This window comes from Musca autumnalis, unplaced genomic scaffold, assembly GCF_047663935.1.
Source record: "Musca autumnalis isolate F117 unplaced genomic scaffold, ASM4766393v1 scaffold_3, whole genome shotgun sequence".
NCBI classification, from domain to species: Eukaryota; Metazoa; Arthropoda; class Insecta; order Diptera; family Muscidae; genus Musca; species Musca autumnalis.
Genome location: NW_027411866.1, coordinates 226,983,825 through 227,010,287, shown reverse-complemented (window position 1 = coordinate 227,010,287; position 26,463 = coordinate 226,983,825). Strand labels below are relative to the sequence as shown.

General features: G+C 38.9%; 2 protein-coding genes across 23 annotated transcripts in view; both read right to left on the bottom strand.

The window, feature by feature from the left end:
* The window catches only part of LOC141398449 (uncharacterized), a 33,495-nt gene extending 27,271 nt beyond the window's left edge, over positions 1-6,224 (bottom strand). The window contains exons 1-4 of the mRNA XM_073975731.1: positions 6,042-6,224; positions 5,735-5,977; positions 5,245-5,523; positions 5,025-5,182 (exon numbers count right to left, since the gene is read on the bottom strand). Of these exons, the coding sequence (XP_073831832.1) occupies positions 5,025-5,182; positions 5,245-5,523; positions 5,735-5,977; positions 6,042-6,123 (762 nt within the window). The 5' untranslated portion in view covers positions 6,124-6,224. The remainder of the gene's footprint in view (positions 1-5,024; positions 5,183-5,244; positions 5,524-5,734; positions 5,978-6,041) is intronic.
* Positions 6,225-18,709: 12,485 nt separating this feature from the next.
* Positions 18,710-26,463, bottom strand: part of Nt5b (5' nucleotidase B) — a 178,055-nt gene continuing 170,301 nt past the window's right edge. For all 22 annotated transcript variants that reach the window (XM_073977048.1, XM_073977053.1, XM_073977049.1 and 19 more), the window contains 4 exons: positions 22,942-23,062; positions 22,315-22,868; positions 21,817-22,249; positions 18,710-19,425 (listed from right to left, as the gene is read on the bottom strand). In XM_073977048.1, coding sequence (XP_073833149.1) covers positions 19,267-19,425; positions 21,817-22,249; positions 22,315-22,868; positions 22,942-23,062 — 1,267 coding nt within the window. In that variant the 3' untranslated portion in view covers positions 18,710-19,266. The remainder of the gene's footprint in view (positions 19,426-21,816; positions 22,250-22,314; positions 22,869-22,941; positions 23,063-26,463) is intronic.

The window sequence follows — 26,463 nt, the reverse complement described above, 5'->3', positions numbered from 1 at the left end:
TCCTCCGGATTCGGATAGAAAATTCCGGACCCTTCCGAATAGGAATATGTGCAAGGAGACGGCAAAGGTGCCGCTATCAAATTACACCAAGGTAGCAAAAAAGCATTATAGATCGACACCATTGCGAAGATGGTAAACGAAACACTTTTGAACCACATCCTACAAGGGTGTGGGCCAGAAATGTATCTCGTCACCTGGCATGCGAACGCCGCCGCTCTTGGAGAGATAGTCAGGAGTGTTATGTCTCCTTGGCAACGTGGCAACTTGAAGCTGGTGAGGAAAGAATGAAATCCTTTACCTGGACAATGCGACGGTTTAAGTCAAAGGTTATGACTGTAAACTCAAGACGCAGCACACGCTCGCAGTCTTTGTGATACCTAGGACATGAAGAGATGGGAGGTCTCCCATAAGGAAGGCAAATATAATGGTACCCTACAAACGTAGAGCAAAATTATTACGTCGCATTAGATCTCTTTCTGTAGAGGACGAACCACGATAATTCACAATGGATGATGTTGCGAATGCCATCAGGAACGCAACGAAATCATGCAAAGCTTTCGGACCTGATGGAATGTCCATGGTAATGCTAAAACAGTTGGATGAGCCGGAAGTCGAGTATCTCACCAAAGTTATCATCAACCTGTCCCTAGCCACCCACAACGTTTTCGAAGTCTGACAAATGGTTAGAGTGGTCCAGTAAGAGTGAATGGTACAAGACGATTTTGCTTTTGACGCTTGTAGCAAAAACTTTTGAGGCTTTTCTCCTCGCCATCGTCAGAAATACAGCATTACAATAGCGCTGAACGCCATCTCCACACATATTAGTCGTGGACGCAATCAGAACAAGCCGTTAGATAGACCAGTGATGGTGGCGCTCGACTTACTAAAAGCCTTTCATACTGGCAAACACTCCACGCTCTTTGAGGACATTGAAAAGATTACCCTCCGGCCAATTTTGAAACTTTGGATAATCAATTATTTGTGTGGACGCCAGTAGCACGTGGAATTCAGGAACAATAAGTCGAACCATGTAGAGCGAAACAGGGTGGTTCCAAAGGTGGGGTGATATCTCCGGAACTCTTTAAGCTCCACCTCTCCTGTATTCCATCGTCTCCAGACGGCATTGAGATTGTTGCGTATGATTGATCTTGGATGTCGGGTAACTTCTCTGATGCCATATGTGAAAAAGTAAACTCCTATTAGACTGGTCTTACCACCTTTTTCCATCCGAAGAATATGCAAATATACGCCACTAAATCTACGACCACGCTGCTCACCATATGAATGTCTTGAATGCCATTGTAGCAGAATTCCGACCACCAACTATCCATAGAATCTAGGGGTCACATTCGACAGCATGTTTACATCGTTTGAACATGTTACAGTCATCTGCAACAAGCTGAAATGTAGGAGCAATGTTTGCACCCCAATGGCAGCCAATAAAGAAACCTAGTGGACCACATATAACGCGATAGATCAGCCTGCTGTAAACTTGCTCGGGTGTTACGTTACCACGAGATTACCCCTAAATCAACAAGCATATCAATCAGACGCAGATGCCATGGACAAAGTAAATGTGGTTCAACTACGTTCGGGATGGTGCAACCGTCTAAATTCCTATAAAGGCAAGAATCGACGACACTGTGCAAACCATTTGCCCAGCATGTAGTACAGACCCACACGAAGCTGCGCACCCTTTCAAACGCCCTGCCAAACCTACTCAACTAACTTCGGTAGCTGGACTAACCCAAAAGCTTATGTTGTCTTTCCTCTCCAGAGTTGTCAACGTCGGGCGCCACTATACTGAAGCAAGGAAATTGAAACATATAGACGGCGACACATTGAGCATGGACATAAAGATGGTGAGCCTGACCGCTGATTTTTCTGGAAAGCTTAGGGATTCTAAAAGGATATCCCGTACTCTTCAGAAAAGGAAGATGACCGCAGAGAATGGAAACGAGCCGTCATCAAACTGTTGGAAAGCATACTACAAGGGTGTTGTTGTTGTAACAGTGTTTGTTATTATGTTTGTATGTTGGTTCTTCTGTTCAATCTGGCTCTGGGTCTATCTCCAGTTCCAGGAAAGTTGCTGCTTCGATGGGCAGTTGAAAAGGTGTTTTGTGTCGTGCGGGCCCATGCCGCATACTGGGCAGATGTCTTGTCCAATATGAATTTAGGCGACTGTAATTTCCCGAGCGTAGTTGAGCCAAAACTACTCTAGTTTGTCGTGGCAGCTGACGTTCCTCAGCTGCGATAGATGGGAGATGTATTTCGAGACCTTTATTCACACTATATTTGCTTATGGCCTTAGCAACCGCATCCGTGTGAATGCTATTTAAACCTGCTTGATATGCCTATTGATCTAGGGGTTCTCTCCTTTATTGTTCGACCTCCCCCTTTAGAGCATGAATATCCTTCTTGATATGCCTGAATGTGTCGGGCCTAGCCAGCAGATGGTGATTGGGATGGCTCTCACGGTAACACCCAAGCAAGTACTGCAACGAAAGCATCTCATTGTGTTGCATTACTGGAAGAATCTTTGCCTCCTCATGTAGATGGTCCACGGAAGACTTGAGGAGGCACCCTGTTGCTGTTCTCAGGGCGTCATTCTGGCAGGTTTGAATCTTTTTTCAATTCGTGTCACATAATCCTGCCCAGCAAAAGTCCTCCCAAAATCATGGGTTTCGTAAGGGATTTTTGGCAGCCGTAACTACTCTCAAACCCCCTTTCTTCCCCATTATTTTTACAAGGGCATGTCGCACTCAGTTTGTAGTTATTTTATGACCACTAGAATAACTACTTATTCTGTGGCCACTAGAAGTTGAAAAGTAAGGTGAAAAAATTCTATTTTTAGAACAGTAGATGTAGAGAATTTGTTTTTATATCATCACACTTCTTACTTTTATTTTACTTTATTTTATTTCGCTGTCTGCCCGAATTGAACCCACGAACCCTCTGATTTCTAGCCAAAGACACTACACACTATGCCACGCACACGAACATTAAGGGTTGCTTAAGAACTTAAATGTGCAGTGCACATGTGCACCACGAACTGTTATTTTTTAATTAAAAAAACTCGCGTGCCGACGTTGAGCGTTGAACACACAACCCTAGGATTTATAGTCGGATACACTCTCACTGTGCCACCGTCGTCATTACTTAGTGAGGAGTAAAGTAAGTAGCTTTACCTTGTAAATTTTTTAAGAAGTAACCCATTACATTTCAGATTACTTGTAATGCGAAAAGAAGCTTGTTTACATTACTTTGTAAAGGGTTACGTAATGACTTTTTGCTGGGTGGGTATCAAACTGGCGCCGCATAGCTTACCACAGACCGACCTATCGCGTTATATGTGGTCAACAAGGTTTCTTTATTTGTACCACAAGTGCTGCCGGCTAGGGACTTGAGGACCTTGTTCCTACTTTTTGTCGCAGGTAGCTGTGGCATGCGCGCAAAACTTGAAAGTAGTGTCGAATATGACCCTTAAAATTTTGGGGCAGTTTGAATCCTGTACCGTCGACCACGACATTCAATTCTCTTCCAAACTGCGCTGTCCATGTGGCGAACAGAGTGGCTGTTGATCTTTTGGCGGAAATCTTGGAGAGAGCGGAATACAGGAGAGGTAGAGGTTAAACAGTTCCTGAGATATCACCCCACCTTGGGGAACTCCCTGTTTCACTCTACGGGGTTTGGACTTCTTGTTCCTGAATTCCTGGCGTCCACACATATAATTGATTATGCAACGTTTCAAGCTTGGCCGGAGGGTTGTCTGCTCAATGTCCTCAAACAGCGTGGATTGCCTGACTGTATCAAAGGCTTTTGATAAGTCAAGCGCCACCATTACTGTTCTATCGCACGTCCGTCTCTGGTTGAGTCCTTAACAAATATATGTGGTAATGGCGTGCAGCACAGTTGTCGTGCTGTGCTGCTTACGGAATCCATGCTGATTATCGGCAACTTGATAGCTATTTCTGATACTGGGGAGGAATAAGGCCTCAAGGGCCTTTGCTATGGGCGACAAAAGCGAAATCGGTAGAGTTGGGTAATCTAGTTCCTTGTACTAGTTCCAAAACGTATGAGTAACATCATGAAATATAACGTGTGATGCTAAGTATACGCAGTTTGTACAAAGAAAAAATGTGGGCCATTGGAACTGCGAAGTGAACTAGATAGTTCCATATAGTTCCTCCTGGCACAACTCTAGAAATCGGCCTGTCCGATTCACTTTTGCTGGCATCCTTGCCGGGCTTCCTTAGTGACCATTTTCCAGATTTCGTGGCTAGCGACAGTTTGAGAACTTTAGTGAGATACTCCACTCCCGGTTCATCCAGATGCTTCAGCATTACCATGGAGATCCCATCAGGGCCCAACGCTTTGGATGATTTAGCGTTCCTGATGGCATTGGCAACATCATCCATTGTAAACAGAGGTGGTTTCTCTTCGGCAGGAAGAGATCTGATGCGACATAATACTCTTCTCTTCGCCCTGTCACTTTCGGGGTGCTCGACATACTGTCGATTGAAATAACATGCGCACCTCTTCGTCTACTGCCATAAACACAAGAACAACGTTCGTTGTGAAATAACAAGAAGAATAGCATTGGAAAACAGATGCTACCTTGGTCGTAACACTTTGCGAAAACACCGTGCTTATGTATGGTTCCGAAAAATTCTGAGTCGTATTAACCACGAGCTGTATCGGCTATACAACGACATCAGTACAACTAAACGTATCGAGATACTACGATTTTGTTAACTAAGTCACGTCATAAGAATGAGCTTTGATAAATCCACTAAAAAGGCGTATAAATACGAGCTATAAATGCGCCGAATTGGAAGGTCAAGTCTTCGATGGAATAAACAAGGGAAATTCGAAATCAAAAAACGCGAACGAAAAACTGGGAACGAAAAGCACAGAAGTTGACATATTTTCTCAGTTCGCTTATGGCACAATGGTCCTCTAGAAAGTGTCCTGAATAAGTAAGTAAAGTATGTATTAAACTCTATCGTTGTATTTTTACTTACCCCAAAATATCTCTTAACAAATTGAACTTTGGTAAAGGCCACATCACCTCTACCCTTGTCGAGACAACGTATGGCACCATCATAACCCGAGTATATATCCGGATAATCACAGCGTTCTGGTTTCTCACACAAAGAGCACAGATTGGAATATTTCTTTTCTACAAAACAAAAAATCTCTCTATTATTTCAAATTATTCATAACCCGTTTACAAAAACTTACTTAATAGGCGATCTTTTTCCGGATATGCTGAATAACTACCCACCATACATGATTCGGAAAAGAATCCCGACAGTGCTTTCAGCTCACGTTCGGTTGCAGTTATTTCAGGATCCAACGAAACTTGCAAAACATGAGCATTTATTAATTTAGTTAGGGGAATTTTATAACCAACGGTGCGTCCAAAACCGGTGTGACATGATTTCGTACCATGTAAATCCCTCAGACTATGGATGGTGGAATTTTTCTTAATCAAAATAATGCCCTCGTAGCGGAAGGGAGCTAAAAACAAGATAAAATGAAAACAATTTTTAAAATATGTACTGATTTATATTAGGCAATAATAATTGTCTCAAATTTCAGTGGGTGGGAGAGATGAGAAAATTGGGAAAACTCTCTCCTCTCAAACACCAATCCTTTCAAAAATCTATGAACTGCTGCTCCTTAAAATTTTCTAACTATGACCACACTTTAAATTAAAATTCCCACATACCTTCCTTATCTTCCTTGCTGCGTATCTCCGAGATAATCCTATAATCAGCATTTTTACTATGATATGCAACATACATATCTTCTGGTTCGGAGGCCATGACATCGGCCTTCAGTTGATTAATCATATCCAAACAATCAATTCGATCACGACCAGCCACACATTCCATGTGGATGCCAGCCTCCGAGGGATCTTTTAGCAGATTCAAACAATCCTCATAGTATTTTTGGGGAATACACATGCGATCTAGGTAGAAGTTTAAGGTAATCGTAATAAATTTAATTATTGTTTTATGTGCGATCAAACTCACAAACTAATTCTTCACTTTGCACAGCGTTTAAACATGCCAAGAGAATTAGTATAAATGTCAGCAGCATATTTCGTTGTCCCATTGCGACTTTTAATTAATACGAATTTCTAGACTATTTTTTTTGTTTGGTTTAAAAATTTATTCCGCAATATCCACGAACCGCCAGCTTTGAATTCTCTTTTGAGACTGCCAAATAAACCGATGCTAAGCCGGTTTCTTGCAGTAGTTGCTGTTCATTAAGAAGACAAAAGCAGACGCTGCGATGTCTACTAGTAGTCAGACAGACGGACAAACATCAGCTACTGAATTGTGGTAAAGCACTAAAATCAGAGATGGGAAATATGTGATACATACGTGGGCCAAATAAAACAGACCTTAAACAACAGGTAAGCGATAATAATGAACTTTTTTGAGGGATGTACCCGAAAGGTCTGAGAAAAATTTTACGTTGTACAAAGTTTCGACCAAATCGGATATTCAATTCGTAAATTATTATGCTCATCAGTTATTTTAGTTGTTGTTGTAGCAAAAAAATGTGTTCGTTCGTGTATTATTTCAGTTATCAGTTATCAGGTTCCAGGTTCCTCTGTATCCAGATTCAAGAGACAGGTGAGTGGGGTTAGCTGGGTAGCTAAACAAATGCAGTGTATCGTGTGGTCCCAATCCACATGCTGGGCAGGTGTTGGGTATCGTGGCGTCAATTCGGACCCAATACGAATTGAGGCGGCTGCATCGTCCGGATCTTAACTGGGCTAAAACCACTAGTGTTTGCCTTGGCAGCAGGCGTTCTTCTGCTGCGATGGATGTATCTCTGTACTGCCTGCGCAACCATGTCAGTGAGAATGCTATCCAAACCTGACTGATAAGCTCGTTGGTCTAGAGTTTCTCTTTTATACCTTTGGACCTCTCTCTCTAGATCATGAAGATCTCTCCTGACGTGCCTGGGTGGAGGAAGCCTGTCCATTAAATCGTGACAGGGATGCTCACTGCGATAACACCCAAGCAGGTACTGCATCGACAACATTTTATTGTGTTGACGCACCGGTAAAATCTTCGTCTCCTCATGAAGATGGTCCACTGGTGTCATGAGGAGGCACCCTGTTGCAGTCCTCAGTGCACCATTCTGACAGGTTTGAATCTTTTTCCAATGCGTAGTGCTAACCTTTGCAGACCACGCTGGCGCAGCATAGCCTACCACAGACCGCCCTATTGCATTGTAGGTGGTCAACAAGGTTTCTTTGTTAGCTCCCCAAGTGCTGCCGACCAGCGATTTGACCCAAGCAGGTACTGCATCGACAACATTTTATTGTGTTGACGCACCGGTAAAATCTTCGTCTCCTCATGAAGATGGTCCACTGGTGTCATGAGGAGGCACCCTGTTGCAGCCCTCAGTGCACCATTCTGACAGGTTTGAATCTTTTTCCAATGCGTAGTGCTAACCTTTGCAGACCACGCAGGCGCAGCATAGCCTACCACAGACCGCCCTATTGCATTTTAGTTTGTAAACAAGGTTTATTTGTCAGCTTCCCAAGTGCTGCCGGCCAGCAATTTGAGTACCTTGTTCCTACATCTGATTTTATCGCAAATAGCTGTGGCATGCGCGGACGACTTTAACATGCTATCGAACGTTACACCCAGTATTGGGGTAGTTAGTGGTCGGAATCAGTGCACCATCGACCAATATGTTCAGTGGGAGCCTCATTTCAGCCGTCCATGTGGTGAACAGTGTGGCCGTGGATTTAGCGTAGGATATTTTCATATTACTCAGATGGAAGAACTGCACTAGGTCAGCTATGTAGGCATTTAACCTATCACATATGTCATCGATGATAAGGCCCGACGCCAAGTTCGTACAATCGTCCGCATATATCACGTGAAATTCACTCTACGGGGTTTAGACTTCTTGTTTCTGAATTCCACAAACGGCTGGCGTCCGCACATATAGTTGATTACCCAACGTTTCAAACATGGCTGGAGATTAGTCTTCTCTATATCCTCGAACAGCTTGGCATGGTTGACGGTATCGAAAGCCTTCGATAGGTCAAGAGCCACCATGACTGTTCGGTCGCACAGCCTTTTTTGGTTCAGTCCTCTACTGATATGTGTGGATATGGCATCTAATGCTGTTGTTGTAATATGCATTTTCCGAAATCCATGTTGATGTTGGGCAACTGGAAAACACCTTCTCATCGTGGGGAGGAGTAGTGCCTCTAGGATCTTTGCTAATGGCGACAGGAGCGAAATCGGCCTGTACGTTTCACCTCTGCTGGCATCCTTGCCAGGCTTCAGTAACGGGACCACCCTGCCAACTTTCCAGGCTTCTGGTATGATATGTGTGGCTAACGTTAGGTTGAGGACACTTGTTAAATACTCAACTCCATGTTCATCCAGTTGCATAAGCATTACCATCGATGTTCGGTGTGGGCCCAATGCTTTGGATGATTTCGCGTTTCGGATGGCATCTACAACATCGCTCATCGTAAATTGTGGTTGTTCCTCACTTCTTTTCGCCCTATCACTCCCGGGGTGCTCTATGAACTGCCGGTTAAAATAACACGCGCACCTCTTTGGGTCAGTTACTGTCACGCCGTTGAAAGTAACAGCCGTTCTGTCATCCTTCTTTTCCGGACTCGAGATTTATTTAACCGTTGCCCACAATTTACTTATTCCTGCACCAATGCTGCATTGCTTCAGATGGTCTAGCCACTTTTTCCGCTTATGTCAGCCCACTAGCCTGTTGACTTCAAGAGTAAGTTCTCTAACTCTTGGGTCTTCGGGGTTCGTACGACGAAGCTCATCACGTTCATTTGCTAGTCCCGTCGCCTCTGCTGGAAAATTTGGTCTTATTTCGGGTATTCGACAAGCAGGTATGTATCGAGCGGCTGCTGCAGTGATGATGTCCCGGAAAGTTTTCTCAGCTACCCGAGGATCTGAGGGGGTGGGCAATTGGTAAATTCTCTGAACCCTTGCCAATCAGCTTTCCCATGGTTCAGGAAAGTACGGCGTTCAGAGGTTATGAAGTCGGGTGGTCTGTTTACGGAGATGATGATAGTGAGGTGGTCTGAGCTAAGGGAAATGACGGATTTCCAGGATACGTCATTTATCAGAGCTGGTGACACAATGGTGATATCTGGCGAGCTGTGGCAATCTCCTCTAATCCTCGTAGGAGCGTCCTCATTCACCGTGCAAAACCTAGGACGGAATGCCAAAGCTCGTGATGAGCAGTGAAGTCCCCTAGCACCAGACGGTTATTGCCCTCTAAAAGCGAACTAATATCGGGCATATAACGCCGGGCACAGCTATTCATCGGCGGTATGTACACATTAAGCAGGTCCACCTCGGGAGTACCCCACTTTACTGCTAACCCCATACATTCCATGTATGAGTCACTAGAGACAAGCTCAAGCGAGATAGGTCTGTATCGGACAGACTGGTGTATCAGGAAGGCAAGTCCTCCTCCTCCTCCGCTTCTTATGCGATCCTTCCGCAAAATGTTGTAACCATCACAACACAAGCTACAGGTGGCCGTGAGCTTTGTTTCTTGGATCGCGGTGACCATGATGTTTTTCCGACTCATAAAATCTACAATTTCGCTGACCTTATTGCGGAGACAGTTGCAATTGAATTGCAGGAAAGATGCATTTCCGGGCCGTTGAACAACAACTTGTGGTGTTAGGTGCTGCATTTGCTGTTGTAGGGGAGACTGCGGGGGCGACTCGTATTCCGACGACGACGTAGAAGACGCACTGGGCGATGCGCTGACGCAGCAAGCAGCAACATACCTATCGCTGTAATCCCGGGTGCTACTAAGGCCAGAGCACCCACGAAAATACACCCATTCCATACATCTATTACATCTCACCATTGTTGACATGTGGTGGTTGCGGATCTGGCAAACGGAACAGATCCATACTGGCCCGGGGTTCATCTCTATCCCGGCACGGACCAGGCATTCCGGGATAAATTGCCGCTCCCATGGTGAAAAAATAACACAAACACAATTAGTTATTTTAGTTGGTGCCGGCAGTATCTTTAGAGGTTTTGGGCCATTATCACAGGAAGAATGGACTTGCCTCCCAAAAAAATTACCTTCATAAAAGTGGTGCAAAAAATGTCACAAGGATCCTTGACATGTCCTTAAACCGGACCTATCCAAACATTTTTAAAATTTTGTGTTGGAGTTAACGTAAGGAGTGGACCGATAGAGTCAATATTCGAACCACTTCTATATCAGTAGTGGAATTCTGTAACTGATTTTTCGAGTTACCGACAAATATCGGTAAAAATGCTTACAATTTCGGTAATGAACAAACATTTTCGGTAAGGTCTTTGAATGGCTACAGATGCAACAAAGTCCTAAACCAACACCCTCCAGCAATTTCGGATAAAAAGCGGCCTCTTCCAAGGCAAACACGTTCCATATTGGCACAACTTTAGTCAGGTTACAGTAGTATTTCTCAATTCATACAGAGAACGCATTGTTCCCGGTACCCTAAACAGATGCCCATCCTGCCATCAAAGCTCTAACGACGCCCAACAAAAATCGGTAAAATTAAAATGCTTAAAAACCAAAATGAAGATGTCGCTAATTTCTACCGATAGCAACAGAACTGTCAACTTTTATTGATACTTTTCATTCATAATTTTGTGTGTTTAAAGTTACCGATTTTTGTCGGAAACTGAAAGAATGAGTTACAGAATTCCACTACTGGAAGTTTATTACGCTGTATAAAGTTTTATTCTAAAGGTTGTCCCTACCATGTAAATATTGTAATCGAACTGTCTGAAGTTTGTTTATGTTATTATTTATGCCTATAATCAATATAAACAAATTCAATATGTATGTATGTAAGTTCATAACCACATAAAAATGGTATTCAACTCACGTTTAGCTAAGCTATTCAATGTTTTGGTGACGCTTCAGCCCAGTTTATGGTGTTGGTGTTAACAGGGCTAAATAAATTAATTATGTATGCACGAAGTTCGCTTCAACTATACTTTTATATTTATAAAGTTATAAGCTGCTAACAACTACTATACTACTGTAAGGTAGCCAAATCGATAGTTGAAGTTGGGACATAAAACTTTGCAAAAAAAATAAGGTTGCAGGCATGAAAATTACCACCAATTGGGTGGATGTGGAAAATACTATAATAAGGTTTTAATTGGCTCTTGGAATAACTCTCTTGTATTCCGCCCCCTTCGGACGGCATTGAGATCTTAACGTATGCGGATGATTATACGATCTTGGCTTCAGTTATTTCCCCCAAAGCCATTTGTAAATGGCTGAACTCCTATTTCGCTGATCTTACCAACGTTTTTTAGTCGAGGAATATACAACAAGTAAGCAAAGGCTATAGTCGGACGGGGCAACCACTTTGCACGCTGAATGACCGGGTATGTTTCCCACGCCTGGCCACATCAAATTTTCAACGGTGGCATAATACCCCTTTGTGACGCTGCCGATATTTCCTAAGTATTTCAGCCATGAAAAACTTCTCTACAAGTGGCAACTTAGGACATGCCTTTCGGATTCGTAGTAAGCTAACTTCTGGAAATTTTGGACCATTATCTCAGGAAGTATGGACTTACTCCGGAAAAATTGTACCGTTGCAATAGGTACCGCGAAAAGTACCTTCTTCAAAAAAATTCAAATAGATCCGAGACTGGTCCTCAAACTGCACTTTTCCAAAATTTTGTGGAGGATGTACTCGAAGGACGTGACCGATATAGTCCATATTCCAACCTGATACATTACTGGATGAAATAATAGGATGAGCAAAGTTTGGGCCAATCAGAAAATCCCCTTGAGAGTTATCTTGCGGATTTGTCATTTTAGTTAGTTTTCTTGTTTGTTTTTCCGGGTTTCTTGGACCTTTTCGGCCATACTCTCTGGAGGTATGGACTTGCCATTGCAATTGTACCATCGTAAAGGGGACCGCAAGGACAATCTGCTGAAAAAAGCAAAACGATTCGATAGGACTCTTACATTTCACTTTTCCAAACTTTGTGTGGGAGGTAGTCGAACCAAATCGATTTCGAGCCTCAAGAGGTATCGTTTACACAATTTTTCAGAAAAATTTTGAACTTTTGTGGGGAAGGTGGCCGAAGGAGTGAACCGATATAGCCCATATTCGAAATTAAACTAAGTTTGGGCAAAAAATTACGAAGTGCAAAATTTGGTTCGAATCGGTAGATCCGTTCGGGAGTTATCGTGCGCACCAGCCAGATAGACAGTAAGAGAGACAGATGAACGAACAGGGCTAAATTGACTCCAAACTGTTTGAAACGAATTTCGTCTAAACTACTTGGAGCTAAAATCATTTTTTTCGATGTGCACATCTTTGGTCGTATTTTGTATATTTTGTATAAAATAGGTGGACCCCATGCTGTGATATTTGTATAAAAGTTCAATTGGACAACTGAACTAAAAATTTCTCTGTCATGATTGAAACAATTTGTAGTATGTCCCAATTTACATTAGGCGAGTTTACTTGCGGCAATTGTCAGTTTGATGGAGAGAGAGGTGAGGTATATGGTAACCCTTTGCCTCTCAACACCCTCTCTCACCCACAAACTGACAATTGCCGCAAGTAAACTCGCCTAATGTAAATTGGGACTATGTGAGGAAATTGTGGTTCTCTACACAGAACCCATTATATATTAGGCAGTAGGCCCGTTATCTAGCAGACACGTTATTGCAATTTGCATCAGGGGAAATATCGGTATTTATTTTTCCATATGCAGGCTACTTTGCCGGTATATGCCATCCAAGAATAAAAATATGGATCAAAAATAAAATTTTTATATTTTTCATACAAAAGTAATGGTCCATTTCAATCGCTAAATAATATCGGATCATCATCCAAACTAGTGACTATTGAGCTATAATTGCGACCTCTAGTGTTCTTATGATTACACTTCAAGCAAAAAAACTGGATATGTTAGGCTGTAACTCTGTTATCTGACCGCGTAAATCAATATAATTGGCATCAATGGAAAGGGCAAGAGTTGGTCTTCCAAATATTATTTACGTCGGCGGAATGTGTGTTCCAGGAATAATGATATAACTGGTATATAAAAAATGTTCACAATTTTCACACAGAAGTTATGGTCCATTTAACCCTCTAAACATCATCCATCCGATCACCATCTCAAATTGCAAGCATTTTCTTTGTCATTTACTGTTACCGTGTTCGAATTTTCGAGGCCATCGGGCTATTATTGCGACCTATAGAGCAGCTACAAAATCGGATAAAACTTATGTTTTTGGTCCAGTGCACCCTCTAAATATTTCACGATCATCACCAATTAAAATAGCGATCTATTCTGATGTGAAACCGACCTCCATACCAAATTTCGTAACGATCGGTCTATAATTGCGGCCTGGAGTTTGATTACAATTTATAATGAACAGACGGACGGACACACATCTCAAAATCGCTTTATCTCGCCGAGATATGAAGATTGGTATACCACATTGGGGGTCTCCGACGAATATTTCGCGGTGTTACATGAATTTTTTCCAAAACAAACTTATAACACCCTTTCCACATAGTGGTGTAGGGTATAAATATCCAGCCCTAAATCTACGGCCACTCTGTTGACGGAGGCAGCGGTGTCGACTGAGTTGAATGTCATGGTCAATGACAGCAGATTCTAGGGGTTACACTCGATAGCATGGTCATGTCGACGCCGCATGCCAAAATTTTCAAAATTTTGGGCGTATGAACTGACCAAAGTACCGATAGGATTGAAGTTCAAAAAGTTGCGGGGATATCGATAGATAGAGCTTTTTATCTCACTAGCCTGCGAAAAACTTAATATCGCTGTAAACAGGGCCACTAGGAAAACCTTCGGAAAAAGTGCCCAAAGGATTTTCGAACAGACCCTTAACCAATGTTGAACATTTGTACCACAATGGTCGGACAGATAGGGCCCAAATTTGAACATAAACTAAGTTTCGAAAATATATAAAGATCCAAAGTTTGCACCAAATAGGTTGCTACGTCTATGAGAAATCGTGAGTACCATTTTAGGGAATATTTTTGATATCCAAAGTGTCGACGAACGCAGTATTCGGTTCGAGCTCTACAGCTACTACATATGGTGCCATAGGGGTTTTTTTTACAAATTTCGGGTCTGCTCTCGAGACACTTTGATTTCTGTTGAAGCAGCTTGCATTCGCTACCTCAATTACGACGATAAACATTTTTTCAGGGGCAAGTCCATACTTCTTGAGGAAACAGCCAGAAAGGTGTAAAAACCCCTTTCCCCTTTCGCTTGAACATTCGTGTCGATATGCAGTTTAGGGTCTCTTCGAAGATGCTTTGGAAATGAATGCCGATTCTGTTCATTGTGGTCCTGCTGTTAACAGTCATATTATGTTTTCCGTGGACAAGTCCATGCTTCCTGGCATACTGGTCCAAAAGTTATAAGATGACCCAGTGAAATGACCAGTGTGCCCAATATATATTAAAAAAAATTACTCTCAAAATCAGATCCACTTCCTATGTGGTATATTCCTTTAAGTAGCCCCTCCGCAAAACTTTAATCCTAATCCACATTATCGTCGGCAAGTTCAAAGGTACAAAATGGCCTCAAAATTCTGAAAAGACCCGAAACATATTCGATCTGTCCGTAAATTAATATTTCAATTCACATAGGCTGAGGGTATATCACTGTCGACAAAGCCGACTGATACTTTTTTTACTTGTTTTATTAAAAGTTTAAAAGTGATCTAATAACTTCTTTTATTTGCCCATTCGTTGTTCGGATATAAGCGAAAATACATTAAATAGGTTTACAATAAAAGAATTACATTTCAATTTACATTTACATTTTTTTATTTATATTGTCGGCAGTTCTCTATTTTTGGCCGCCCTGAACAAGTTCCTTTCATCGTCGTAGCCAGTCCAGTCTTGAATATTCTTAAACCAGGAGAGTTCTCTTCTTCCTCTGCTGGGCGTTCCTTCAATTTTCCCTTTAAGAATCTTTTGGATAAGTTGGTATTTGTCATTTCTCATTATGTGTCCAAAATAATAGATTTTTCGATTTTTTATTGTTTTAATCAATAGTCGATCCACCTTCATTCTTCTTAAGACTTCATTGTTCGTTATTCGAGCGGTTTTTAAAATTCTTCTATATATCCACAATTCAAATGCCTCTAGCTTTTTTCATCTTTGGCTTTAATTGTCCATGTCTATGCTGCATATAGTAGTACAGACCATACGTAACATTTCACAAATCTGCATGCATTTTGTTTTTGTGATGTTAATTTTAAGCCCATAGAGTTCGCTTACGGTTGTAAGTTTGTCTAATGCTTTTTGTAGGCCATTTATATTGCTTGCTAGGATTGTCGTGTCGTCTGCACATCGTATGTTATTTAGTAGAACCCCAGTTGTTCGTATTCCCATTTTCTCATTTTGCAAGGCCTCTGTAAATATTTTTTGGGAGTAAATCTTTATATATAAAACTCAATTGTCGTTTGTTGGTAAATGAATCAGTTGAAAACGGCTAGAGCGATTTGGATAATTTTTTGTGGAAATGTTAGTCATAATCCAGTTTAGGTTTTTATGCAAAGAAAAATTGGCCAAGCCCACTTTTCCGCCCACTTTAATAAATATGGTATATCTTTGGAACTACTCAATAGATTTTCCTGAAATTTGCAGGGAACGTAGAGTGATGGCCCCCTGTTGAAATAGGCTACATATTGGGTTGAATTTCGGATCGGGCGGGGTACCTCCCCTATGCCCTATTTTTGTAAAAATGCAATATTTGCAATAATTACAAATGTATCGCCTTGAAAATTAATTTCCGAGTCAATGGCGATTGTGTCTCCGACCTTACGTGCTTATTTGGGGCATTAAGACTGGACAACGCCCACTTTTTTAAATATGTTATATCTACGAAACTACTGAATCGATTTTCCTGAAACTTTCAGCGAATGTACAGGGTTGGTCCCCGATAAAAATAGGCTACATATTTTTTAACTTTCGGATCCGGCGGGTACCTCCCCTATGCCCTATTTTTGTAAAAATGCAATATTTGCAACAAATACGAATGTATCGGTTTGGGAATTTATTTGCGAGTCAATGGCGATTGTGTCTCCAACCTTACGTACTTATTTTGTGACTTAAGATCCGACCACGCTCACTTTCTAATTAGGTTATATCTACAGGGGATTTTCAAGAAAATCGCGATTTGTCTAAACTTTTAAATCTTTATAAATAAAAATCAAATATCGTTCGTTGGTAATGGCATCAGTTGAGAACGGCTAGACCGATTTTCGACCTGGGTTTTTATGCAAAGAAAATTTGACCATGCCCACTTTACGTCCACTTTTTTCAATTTTCTATTTTTATCATTTCTACAAAAACTACTGAACCGATTTTCCTGAAACTTTCAGCGAATGTACAGGGTTGGTCCCCGATAAAAATAGGCTACATATTTTTTGACTTTCGGATCCGGCGGGTACCTCCCCTATGCCCTATTTTTGTAAAAATGCAATATTTGCAACAAATACGAATGTATCGGTTTGGGAATTTATTTGCGAGTCAATGGCGATTGTGTCTCCAACCTTACGTACTTATTTTGTGACTTAAGATCCGACCACGCTCACTTTCTAATTAGGTTATATCTACAGGGGATTTTCAAGAAAATCGCGATTTGTCTAAACCTTTAAATCTTTATAAATAAAAATCAAATATCGTTCGTTGGTAATGGCATCAGTTGAGAACGGCTGGACCGATTTTCGACCTGGGTTTTTATGCAAAGAAAATTTGACCATGCCCGCTTTTACACCCACTTTTTTCAATTTTCTATTTTTATCATTTCTACAAAATCTACTGAACCGATTTTCCTGAAACTGCCAGGGAATGTACAGAGATGGTCCCCGCGGGCGGGGAACTTCCCCTATACCCTACTTTTTTAAAAATGTTATATTTACAATAATTACGAATGTATCTATTTGGAAGTTAATTTGCGAGACAATTGCGGTTGTCTCTCCGACCTTACCCACTTTTTTAGGAACAACAGACTTGACCATACCCACTTTTTAAAATATGTTACATCTACAAAACTACTGAACCGATATTCGTGAAAATGTCAGAGAATGTACTGTCATATTTTCTTGAATTTTGAAGAGGGCATATTTAAAAAAACGCCTTACCTTTATGAATAAAAATCAAATGCTGTCATAACCCAACTTAGGTTTTTTGGAAAGAAAAGCTTACCACGCCCCCGAAAACAGGTTACATATTTTTTTGAATTCTAGTGGAGGCGGTATTTTTTAAAAAAACTTTATATTTGCAAAAATTATGTATGTATCGGAATAAAAATTTACGGATAAATCTACAATCTAGGTACTTCTTTGGGGCCTATAGGCCCGACCAAGCCTGTTTTTTTAGTATGTCATAACTCCAATACTACTGAAGGGATTTCCATAAAATTTGCAGCAAAAGCTCCATGTTTGCCGTTGTTATGTGGAGCACCTTCCCCATGCCTTTCTGTTAAACGCTATATGTATAAGCCAAACTTATGATTATATCGGTTTCAGCATACATTTTGGTAGGCAATGAAGTTGTGTGCACCCTAGGACCGGACCAGGCCTACTTTTTTTAATATGTTATATCTTGAAAACTGATGACCACGTCCACTCTTTTCAAAACATTATTTTTCCAAAAGTACTGAACCTAATTTTCAGAAAATATTCAGGAATGTCCCGTGGTCCAAAATGCTATATATTTGTAGACGAATTTCGGGGCCTATTATTTTATAATCGGTGTATTTGTTAAACTTATGAGTGCATCAGGTTGCAAATTAGTTTTCGAGACAACGGTGGTTGTCCCCCGATCAAGAAAAACTATATATTTACAAATGTACTCATATGGTGAGGTTCAACGGTCCATCAGCCATGAAAAGCTAAAACATATAGGTCTACATAAGCGGGAGAATTCTATTTAATCATTTTTTTTTTAACTTTTATTATTAGATCGCTTTAGGATAAAGACAGTGACATGGACGATAATAAATCCTAAAAGGCACAAATTGGCGAAAAATCCGACAAAGTCCGTAAGAGAAAAGAAAGTTTACAGACAAAATCTGTTGATAAATTTAAAATCCTTTTCGGTTTGACAATGGACTGAAAAAGTGAGGTAGAAAATACCTACTTTTGAATTAAAACTCATTACGACCGGCCAGCAACGCGGACCGGGGTCTGCTAGTATTAAATAAAAGTGGCGATAATATACATCCCTGTCTGACGCTCTTCGATATGCTGATTTCGTCGGTGAGTTCGCCGTTATCATCAATACATGCAGTCTGGTTCCAATACAAATTTTTTATACATTGAATTTCTTTTCCATAATGATTTTAGTTCTAATAACAATTCTATTAATATTTGTTACCAAAAGAACTCTTTAAAAATTTATTTATTATTTTTGCTTTTTAGCACAAATTGGCTACGATACGCCAACCATAATAAGGCTGAATAATAGGGACTAATTTTTCTCTCCATCTAAAGCAATAAATTAAATTTTTATTTTTCTTTGCCAGTGTTGCCGTTTTTATATTCGTTCCTCTATTTCTTTGCATACTTTCAGGCGCAAGCAAATACAATTAGTTTTAGCCAACATTTTCCCATCATTAAAAAGAAAAACAAAGCATTGTTTTTGTTGAATATTAATTTTTATTTTTCAAATTGTTTATATATAATGTCAACATTACATACTCATCTACCTGTATAAAAATTTGTTATATAACGTCTCTAATCACACATTAAGAAAAAAAAAACAAAAACTAAAAATAAAGTTATTGGAATACATCTTTTGTTTTCAACTAAATAAAAAAATTAAACAATAAATTCACAAAGAAACAAAAATAAAAAAAAAAAATAATAATAAAATACAATTAAAAATAAGAACAAAAGTTGTTTGTGTACCATTTATAATAAAATCATCAAATTAACAATAAAATCTTTGAGTTCAAGATACAAATTCCTTATACGGGTTAGGGTGGTGATGTCTTGTAGAAGAGGAAGAAACGAATGACAATTTTTATAATAATTAAGATAATTTTGTTGTTGAATAGAGTAAGGAAGAGAGTGTGAAGGAGAAGCGGATCAACCGCCGCCAACTTCTAGAATGCAAGCAACACAGTATTACATCTTTGGGATGACTCGATAGAGTTGATAGAGGGGTAGGTAGGAATTATGCAAATAATCTCCTTATTTGGTAGTTTTACGAGCCTCTTTGCCATCACCATCTTCAGCATTTTCAGCATCACTCTTGTTGTTGGGATCCGATTCTTCTTCGGAATAATCTTCATCGTGAGTATGGGTAACTGTACGGGGAGTACTTGGCCGGGTGTGGGGGACAGTGACGGTCTAAAAAAGGAAAAAATATTAACAAAATAGTTTTTAAGCTTATTACTATTTCAGATTTAATACGGAAATCACAATTCAGCCAGGCTGAATTTCAAATTTCCTATCGAAATTACAATTCAGCAAGGCTGAATTTCAAATTTCCTATAGAAATTACAATTCAGCCAGGCTGAATTTCAAATTTCCTATAGAAATTACAATTCAGCCAGGCTGAATTTCAAATTTCCTATAGAAATTACAATTCAGCCAGGCTGAATTTCAAATTTCCTATAGAAATTACAATTCAGCCAGGCTGAATTTCAAATTTCCTATAGAAATTACAATTCAGCCAGGCTGAATTTCAAATTTCCTATAGAAATTACAATTCAGCCAGGCTGAATTTCAAATTTCCTATAGAAATTACAATTCAGCCAGGCTGAATTTCAAATTTCCTATAGAAATTACAATTCAGCCAGGCTGAATTTCAAATTTCCTATAGAAATTACAATTCAGCCAGGCTGAATTTCAAATTTCCTATAGAAATTACAATTCAGCCAGGCTGAATTTCAAATTTCCTATAGAAATTACAATTCAGCCAGGCTGAATTTCAAATTTCCTATAGAAATTACAATTCAGCCAGGCTGAATTTCAAATTTCCTATAGAAATTACAATTCAGCCAGGCTGAATTTCAAATTTCCTATAGAAATTACAATTCAGTCAGGCTGAATTTCAAATTTCCTATAGAAATTACAATTCAGCCAGGCTGAATTTCAAATTTCCTATAGAAATTACAATTCAGCCAGGCTGAATTTCAAATTTCCTATAGAAATTACAATTCAGCCAGGCTGAATTTCAAATTTCCTATAGAAATTACAATTCAGCCAGGCTGAATTTCAAATTTCCTATAGAAATTACAATTCAGCCAGGCTGAATTTCAAATTTCCTATAGAAATAACAATTCAGCCAGGCTGAATTTCAAATTTCCTATAGAAATTACAATTCAGCCAGGCTGAATTTCAAATTTCCTATAGAAATTACAATTCAGCCAGGCTGAATTTCAAATTTCCTATAGAAATTACAATTCAGCCAGGCTGAATTTCAAATTTCCTATAGAAATTACAATTCAGCCAGGCTGAATTTCAAATTTCCTATAGAAATTACAATTCAGCCAGGCTGAATTTCAAATTTCCTATAGAAATTACAATTCAGCCAGGCTGAATTTCAAATTTCCTATAGAAATTACAATTCAGCCAGGCTGAATTTCAAATTTCCTATAGAAATTACAATTCAGCCAGGCTGAATTTCAAATTTCCTATAGAAATTACAATTCAGCCAGGCTGAATTTCAAATTTCCTATAGAAATTACAATTCAGCCAGGCTAAATTTCAAATTTCCTATAGAAATTACAATTCAGCCAGGCTGAATTTCAAATTTCCTATAGAAATTACAATTCAGCCAGGCTGAATTTCAAATTTCCTATAGAAATTACAATTCAGCCAGGCTGAATTTCAAATTTCCTATAGAAATTACAATTCAGCCAGGCTGAATTTCAAATTTCCTATAGAAATTACAATTCAGCCAGGCTGAATTTCAAATTTCCTATAGAAATTACAATTCAGCCAGGCTGAATTTCAAATTTCCTATAGAAATTACAATTCAGCCAGGCTGAATTTCAAATTTCCTATAGAAATTACAATTCAGCCAGGCTGAATTTCAAATTTCCTATAGAAATTACAATTCAGCCAGGCTGAATTTCAAATTTCCTATAGAAATTACAATTCAGCCAGGCTGAATTTCAAATTTCCTATAGAAATTACAATTCAGCCAGGCTGAATTTCAAATTTCCTATAGAAATTACAATTCAGCCAGGCTGAATTTCAAATTTCCTATAGAAATTACAATTCAGCCAGGCTGAATTTCAAATTTCCTATAGAAATTACAATTCAGCCAGGCTGAATTTCAAATTTCCTATAGAAATTACAATTCAGCCAGGCTGAATTTCAAATTTCCTATAGAAATTACAATTCAGCCAGGCTGAATTTCAAATTTCCTATAGAAATTACAATTCAGCCAGGCTGAATTTCAAATTTCCTATAGAAATTACAATTCAGCCAGGCTGAATTTCAAATTTCCTATAGAAATTACAATTCAGCCAGGCTGAATTTCAAATTTCCTATAGAAATTACAATTCAGCCAGGCTGAATTTCAAATTTCCTATAGAAATTACAATTCAGCCAGGCTGAATTTCAAATTTCCTATAGAAATTACAATTCAGCCAGGCAGAATTTCAAATTTCCTATAGAAATTACAATTCAGCCAGGCTGAATTTCAAATTTCCTATAGAAATTACAATTCAGCCAGGCTAAAGTTGAAATTTCCTATGGAAATCACAATAATCTAAAATATGAAATTACCTTTTCCTCTGTTGATGTAGTTTCGGTTTCCTTTTCAACTTCCTTAGCCACTGGTGCACCATTATCTGTAGATGTTGGGGGAACATGACTGCCGCTGGCTCCAGTGGCATCTGCTTTAGTTGGCCTGGCTCTTTGAACAATGGGAGCCTCAATTTGATAACGCTGTTCGTGGGCCACTGTAGACTCATGAGGCAATAACATAGCCGGAGCACGGAACATATATGAGAATGGGTAATAAATGAAATTCAAGAAGGTTGCGGCATACAAATCCGCATATCTAACCACTTGGCTGGAAAAGAATGTTTGACGAGAACCCGAACGGAAGAGAGAACCCATCATGCCATAGGCCATGTCCATTTTGTGGGTTACATCACGAATTGAGGCTCGCAATTTGGAAATGTCGGGTTTTTCTTTGTTGCTGGAGTCGAGATTCCTGCAAGAAAGGGTTTTAAGATAATTAATAATTTACATGGAAGTTACAATCTCTAGTTTACTTACTTATACATCTCTCCCAATTGACAATCGAGTTGTTGCAGCTCAGCAAAGAATTGACATTTATCGGTCCACACATGCAACTCCTGGACCAATTCGGGTACCACCAAAAATGTACGCCAGCCTCGAATTTTCTTCGATTTTAAAATATCACCAAAAATGTGATCACCAATGTACAGGACATCCTTGCCCTTGGCATTAATGAAATTGGTGAACACCTCACATGAGCCACCGGAATATACTTGGCCAGGTTGTAGTGGACCCATATGGGTACCAATTTTCAATGCTCCTGTCTCTGTGTCAACCTGTCTTAGAATGGTACCCTCACCAAAGAACAATGGCTTGCGGGCATCAACAACAATGACATCGAAATAAGTTTTCCAATCACGATGGGGCTCATCGGGTTTGGCACCGTGGGGGAAATCAAAGATGTAGGTCATTATTTTGTTACTGAAGTTGTAATCGCTGTTGGTGAGTAAGAAAACCTTGGCACCTGATTCACGAATGCGTGCCAACACCATTGGTAGACGGGGATCCTTTTTGACATAGTAGTCGAGGTTCTGTAAAAAAAGGTAGGAGATGAAATCAGCATTAGAAGGAGGATTTCAATAATGATGTAGCAATAGAACTTACCTCAACGGTTCTCTTCTTTAAATCACCCTGTATGTGTACCCAATCGACAGCTCTGCGTACATCTTGGAATATGGAATTGAAGGACATAAACAATTCGCCAGCCTTAACACCAGTGCGGTCCCTAGAAAGGAAAAAAATGAGTATTAAAAATTTTATTTAGTTTTTGAAATCAGATTGCAATTTCCATAGGAAATTTGTAATTCAGCTTGGCTGAATTGTAATTTCCATAGGAAATTTGTAATACAGCCTGGCTGAATTATAATTTCTATAGGAAATTTGTAAGTCAGCCTGGCTGAATGGTAATTTCCATAGGAAATTTGTAATTCAGCCTGGCTGAATTGTAATTTCCATAGGAAATTTGTAATACAGCCTTGCTGAATTATAATTTCCATTGGAAATTGGCAACTCAGCCTGGCTGAAATATAATATCCATTGGAAATTTGCAATTCAGCCTGGCAGAATTATAATTTCCATGAGAAATTTGCAATTCAGCCTGGCTGAATTATAATTTCCATGGGAAATTTGCAATTCAGCCTGGCTGAATTATAATTTCCATGGGAAATTTGCAATTCAGCCTGGCAGAATTATAATTTCCATTGAAAATTTGTAGTTCAGGCTGGCAGAATTATAATTTCCATTGAAAATTTGCAATTCAGCCTGGCAGAATTATAATTTCCATTGAAAATTTGCAGTTCAGCCTGGCTGAATTATAATTTCCATTGGAAATTCGCAGTTCAGCCTGGCTGAATTATAGTTTCCATTGGAATTTTGCAATTCGGCCTAGCAGAATTATAACTTCCATTGAAAATTTGTAGTTCAGCCTGGCTGAATTATAATTTCCATTGGAAATTTGCAATTCAGCCTGGCAGAATTATAATTTCCATTGAAAATTTGCAGTTCAGCCTGGTTGAATTGTAAATTCCATAGGAAATTTATAATTAAGCCTGAATTGTAATTCCATAGGAAATTTGTAATACAGCCTTGCTGAATTATAATTTCCATTGGAAATTGGCAATTCAGCCTGGCTGAAATATAATATCCATTGGAAATTTGCAATTCGGCCTGGCAGAATTATAATTTCCATGAGAAATTTGCAATTCAGCCTGGCTGAATTATAATTTCCATGGGAAATTTGCAATTCAGCCTGGCTGAATTATAATTTCCATTGGAAATTTGCAATTCGGCCTGACTGAATTATAATTTCCATTGAAAATTTGCAGTTCAGCCTGGCTGAATTATAGTTTCCATTGAAATTTTGCAATTCGGCCTGTCAGAATTATAATTTCCATTGAAAATTTGTAGTTCAGCCTGGCAGAATTATAATTTCCATTGAAAATTTGCAATTCAGCCTGGCAGAATTATAATTTCAATTGAAAATTTGCAGTTCAGCCTGGCTGAATTATAATTTCCATTGGAAATTCGCAGTTCAGCCTGGCTGAATTATAGTTTCCATTGGAATTTTGCAATTCGGCCTAGCAGAATTATAACTTCCATTGAAAATTTGTAGTTCAGCCTGGCTGAATTATAATTTCCATTGAAAATTTGCAGTTCAGCCTGGCAGAATTATAAATTCCATTGAAAATTTGTAGTTCAGCCTGGCAGAATTATAATTTCCATTGAAAATTTGCAATTCAGCCTGGCTGAATTATAATTTCCAAAGGAAATTTGCAATTCAGCCTGGCTGAATTATAATTTCCAATAGAACTTTGCAATTCAGCCTGGTTGAATTGTAATTTCTATAAGAAATTTGCAATTCAGCTGGCTGAATTTTGATTTCTATTGGAAATTTGAAATTCAGCCTGGTTGAATTGTAATTTCCATAGGAGATTTGCAATTCAGCCTGGCTGAATTTTGAGTTCTATAGGAAATTTGCAATTCAGCCTGGTTGAATTTTGATTTCTATTGGAAATTTGCAAATCAGCCTGGCTGAATTATAATTTCCATAGCAAAATTTGCAAATCAGCCTGGCTGAATTGTAATTTCCATAGCAAATTTGCAATTTAGCCTGGTTGAATTGTAATTTCTATAAGAAATTTGCAATTCAGCCCGGCTGAATTTTGATTTCTATAAGAAATTTGCAATTCAGCCCGGCTGAATTTTGATTTCTATAGGAAATTTGCAATTCAGCCTGGCTGAATTTTGAGTTCTATAGGAAATTTGCAATTCAGCCCGGCTGAATTTTGATTTCTATTGGAAATTTGAAATTCAGCCTGGCTGAATTGTAATTTCCATAGGAAATTTGCAAATCAGCCTGGCTAAATTATAATTTCCATTGGAAATTTGCAATTCAACCTGGCTGAATTGTAGTTTCCATAGGAAATTTATAATTCAGCTTTGCTGAATTGTGATTTTTATAAGAAATAATCAATTCGTCGTGGCTGAATTGCGATTTTTAAACGAAATTTACAATTTGAAATGCATTTTTAACTTTCCTTCCCTTTGTCTTACAAAAGATATTCTTTCTTTGACCTAAAAAGTCAAAGATTTCGTGCACTCACATTACATGACCAACAATTCTCTAATTAATTGCCATCAATAACCCCTTTGTGTGTTGAAATCAATAAATTTCTGTTATCCAACCTGACTCAATAGAAAGCTCATACCCTTTCGCCCAAAACCCACTTCATAATTTTGAAATCCTCACAAAAACACAAGCATATTTTCTCTTTTCATTTTGTGCCGGTAGTTTTAGTATGTAACACATTATTATGATCCTTTTCCGGAAACTGCTTTCCTCTCCTGTGTAAATACAATCACGAATGTAAAATTCATTCTGAGAATCACAAAATACAATCAGTTACAAATTGTGTTAAACCATTCGAAATCACAAATCAAGTATGTATTCAGAAGCATATTTTTCATTTCATTAGTAATCGATTGTAAATGCAAATTTGAGGATGGGAAAGTGGGAGATTCGGGTTAAAGAATCTGAGGCAAGCAGTCGGAAATAAAGATGAATATAATGAAAAGGGTAAAGGCTTTGAAAATCAATGTTCTGTTGTTGGCAAATACAAAGTGGGTAAAAAGTTTGTGTGTGTTGCCCTTAATGGACATTTTGAAGAATTCCTTCTTCATCGGAAGGGGGAAACTTAATGAACATTATTGAATGTGGTTGTCTGTTGCAGTTTGTGATTCATATGCCCATTATTACAAGTTTTCTCTGAAGAGATTTATAACCTTCCGAATATCTTCATGTTAAATATCATCATAAAATTCTTAGAAGAAATTTTTAACATTTGTTTATTTTGCCTTTTAAAATCCATACAATAACAAAAGTAAACTTATAAGAATGGCTCTTAGAAGTTCTGTTTATTATCTCGTTTCGAAAAATTTCAGCTTCTCTATTTCTTGGTAACCGTTGAATAACTGTAAAGTTGATGTTATTGGAAATTAATGCCTGACATGTTCCGATTAAACTGACCACAAAATGGTACTTGGTTTACCAATAATATGCTGTGGCCAATTTCATCGGAAGGTCTTTATTTTGGTTATGAAAAAAGGGTTGGGGTTTAATTTTAATTT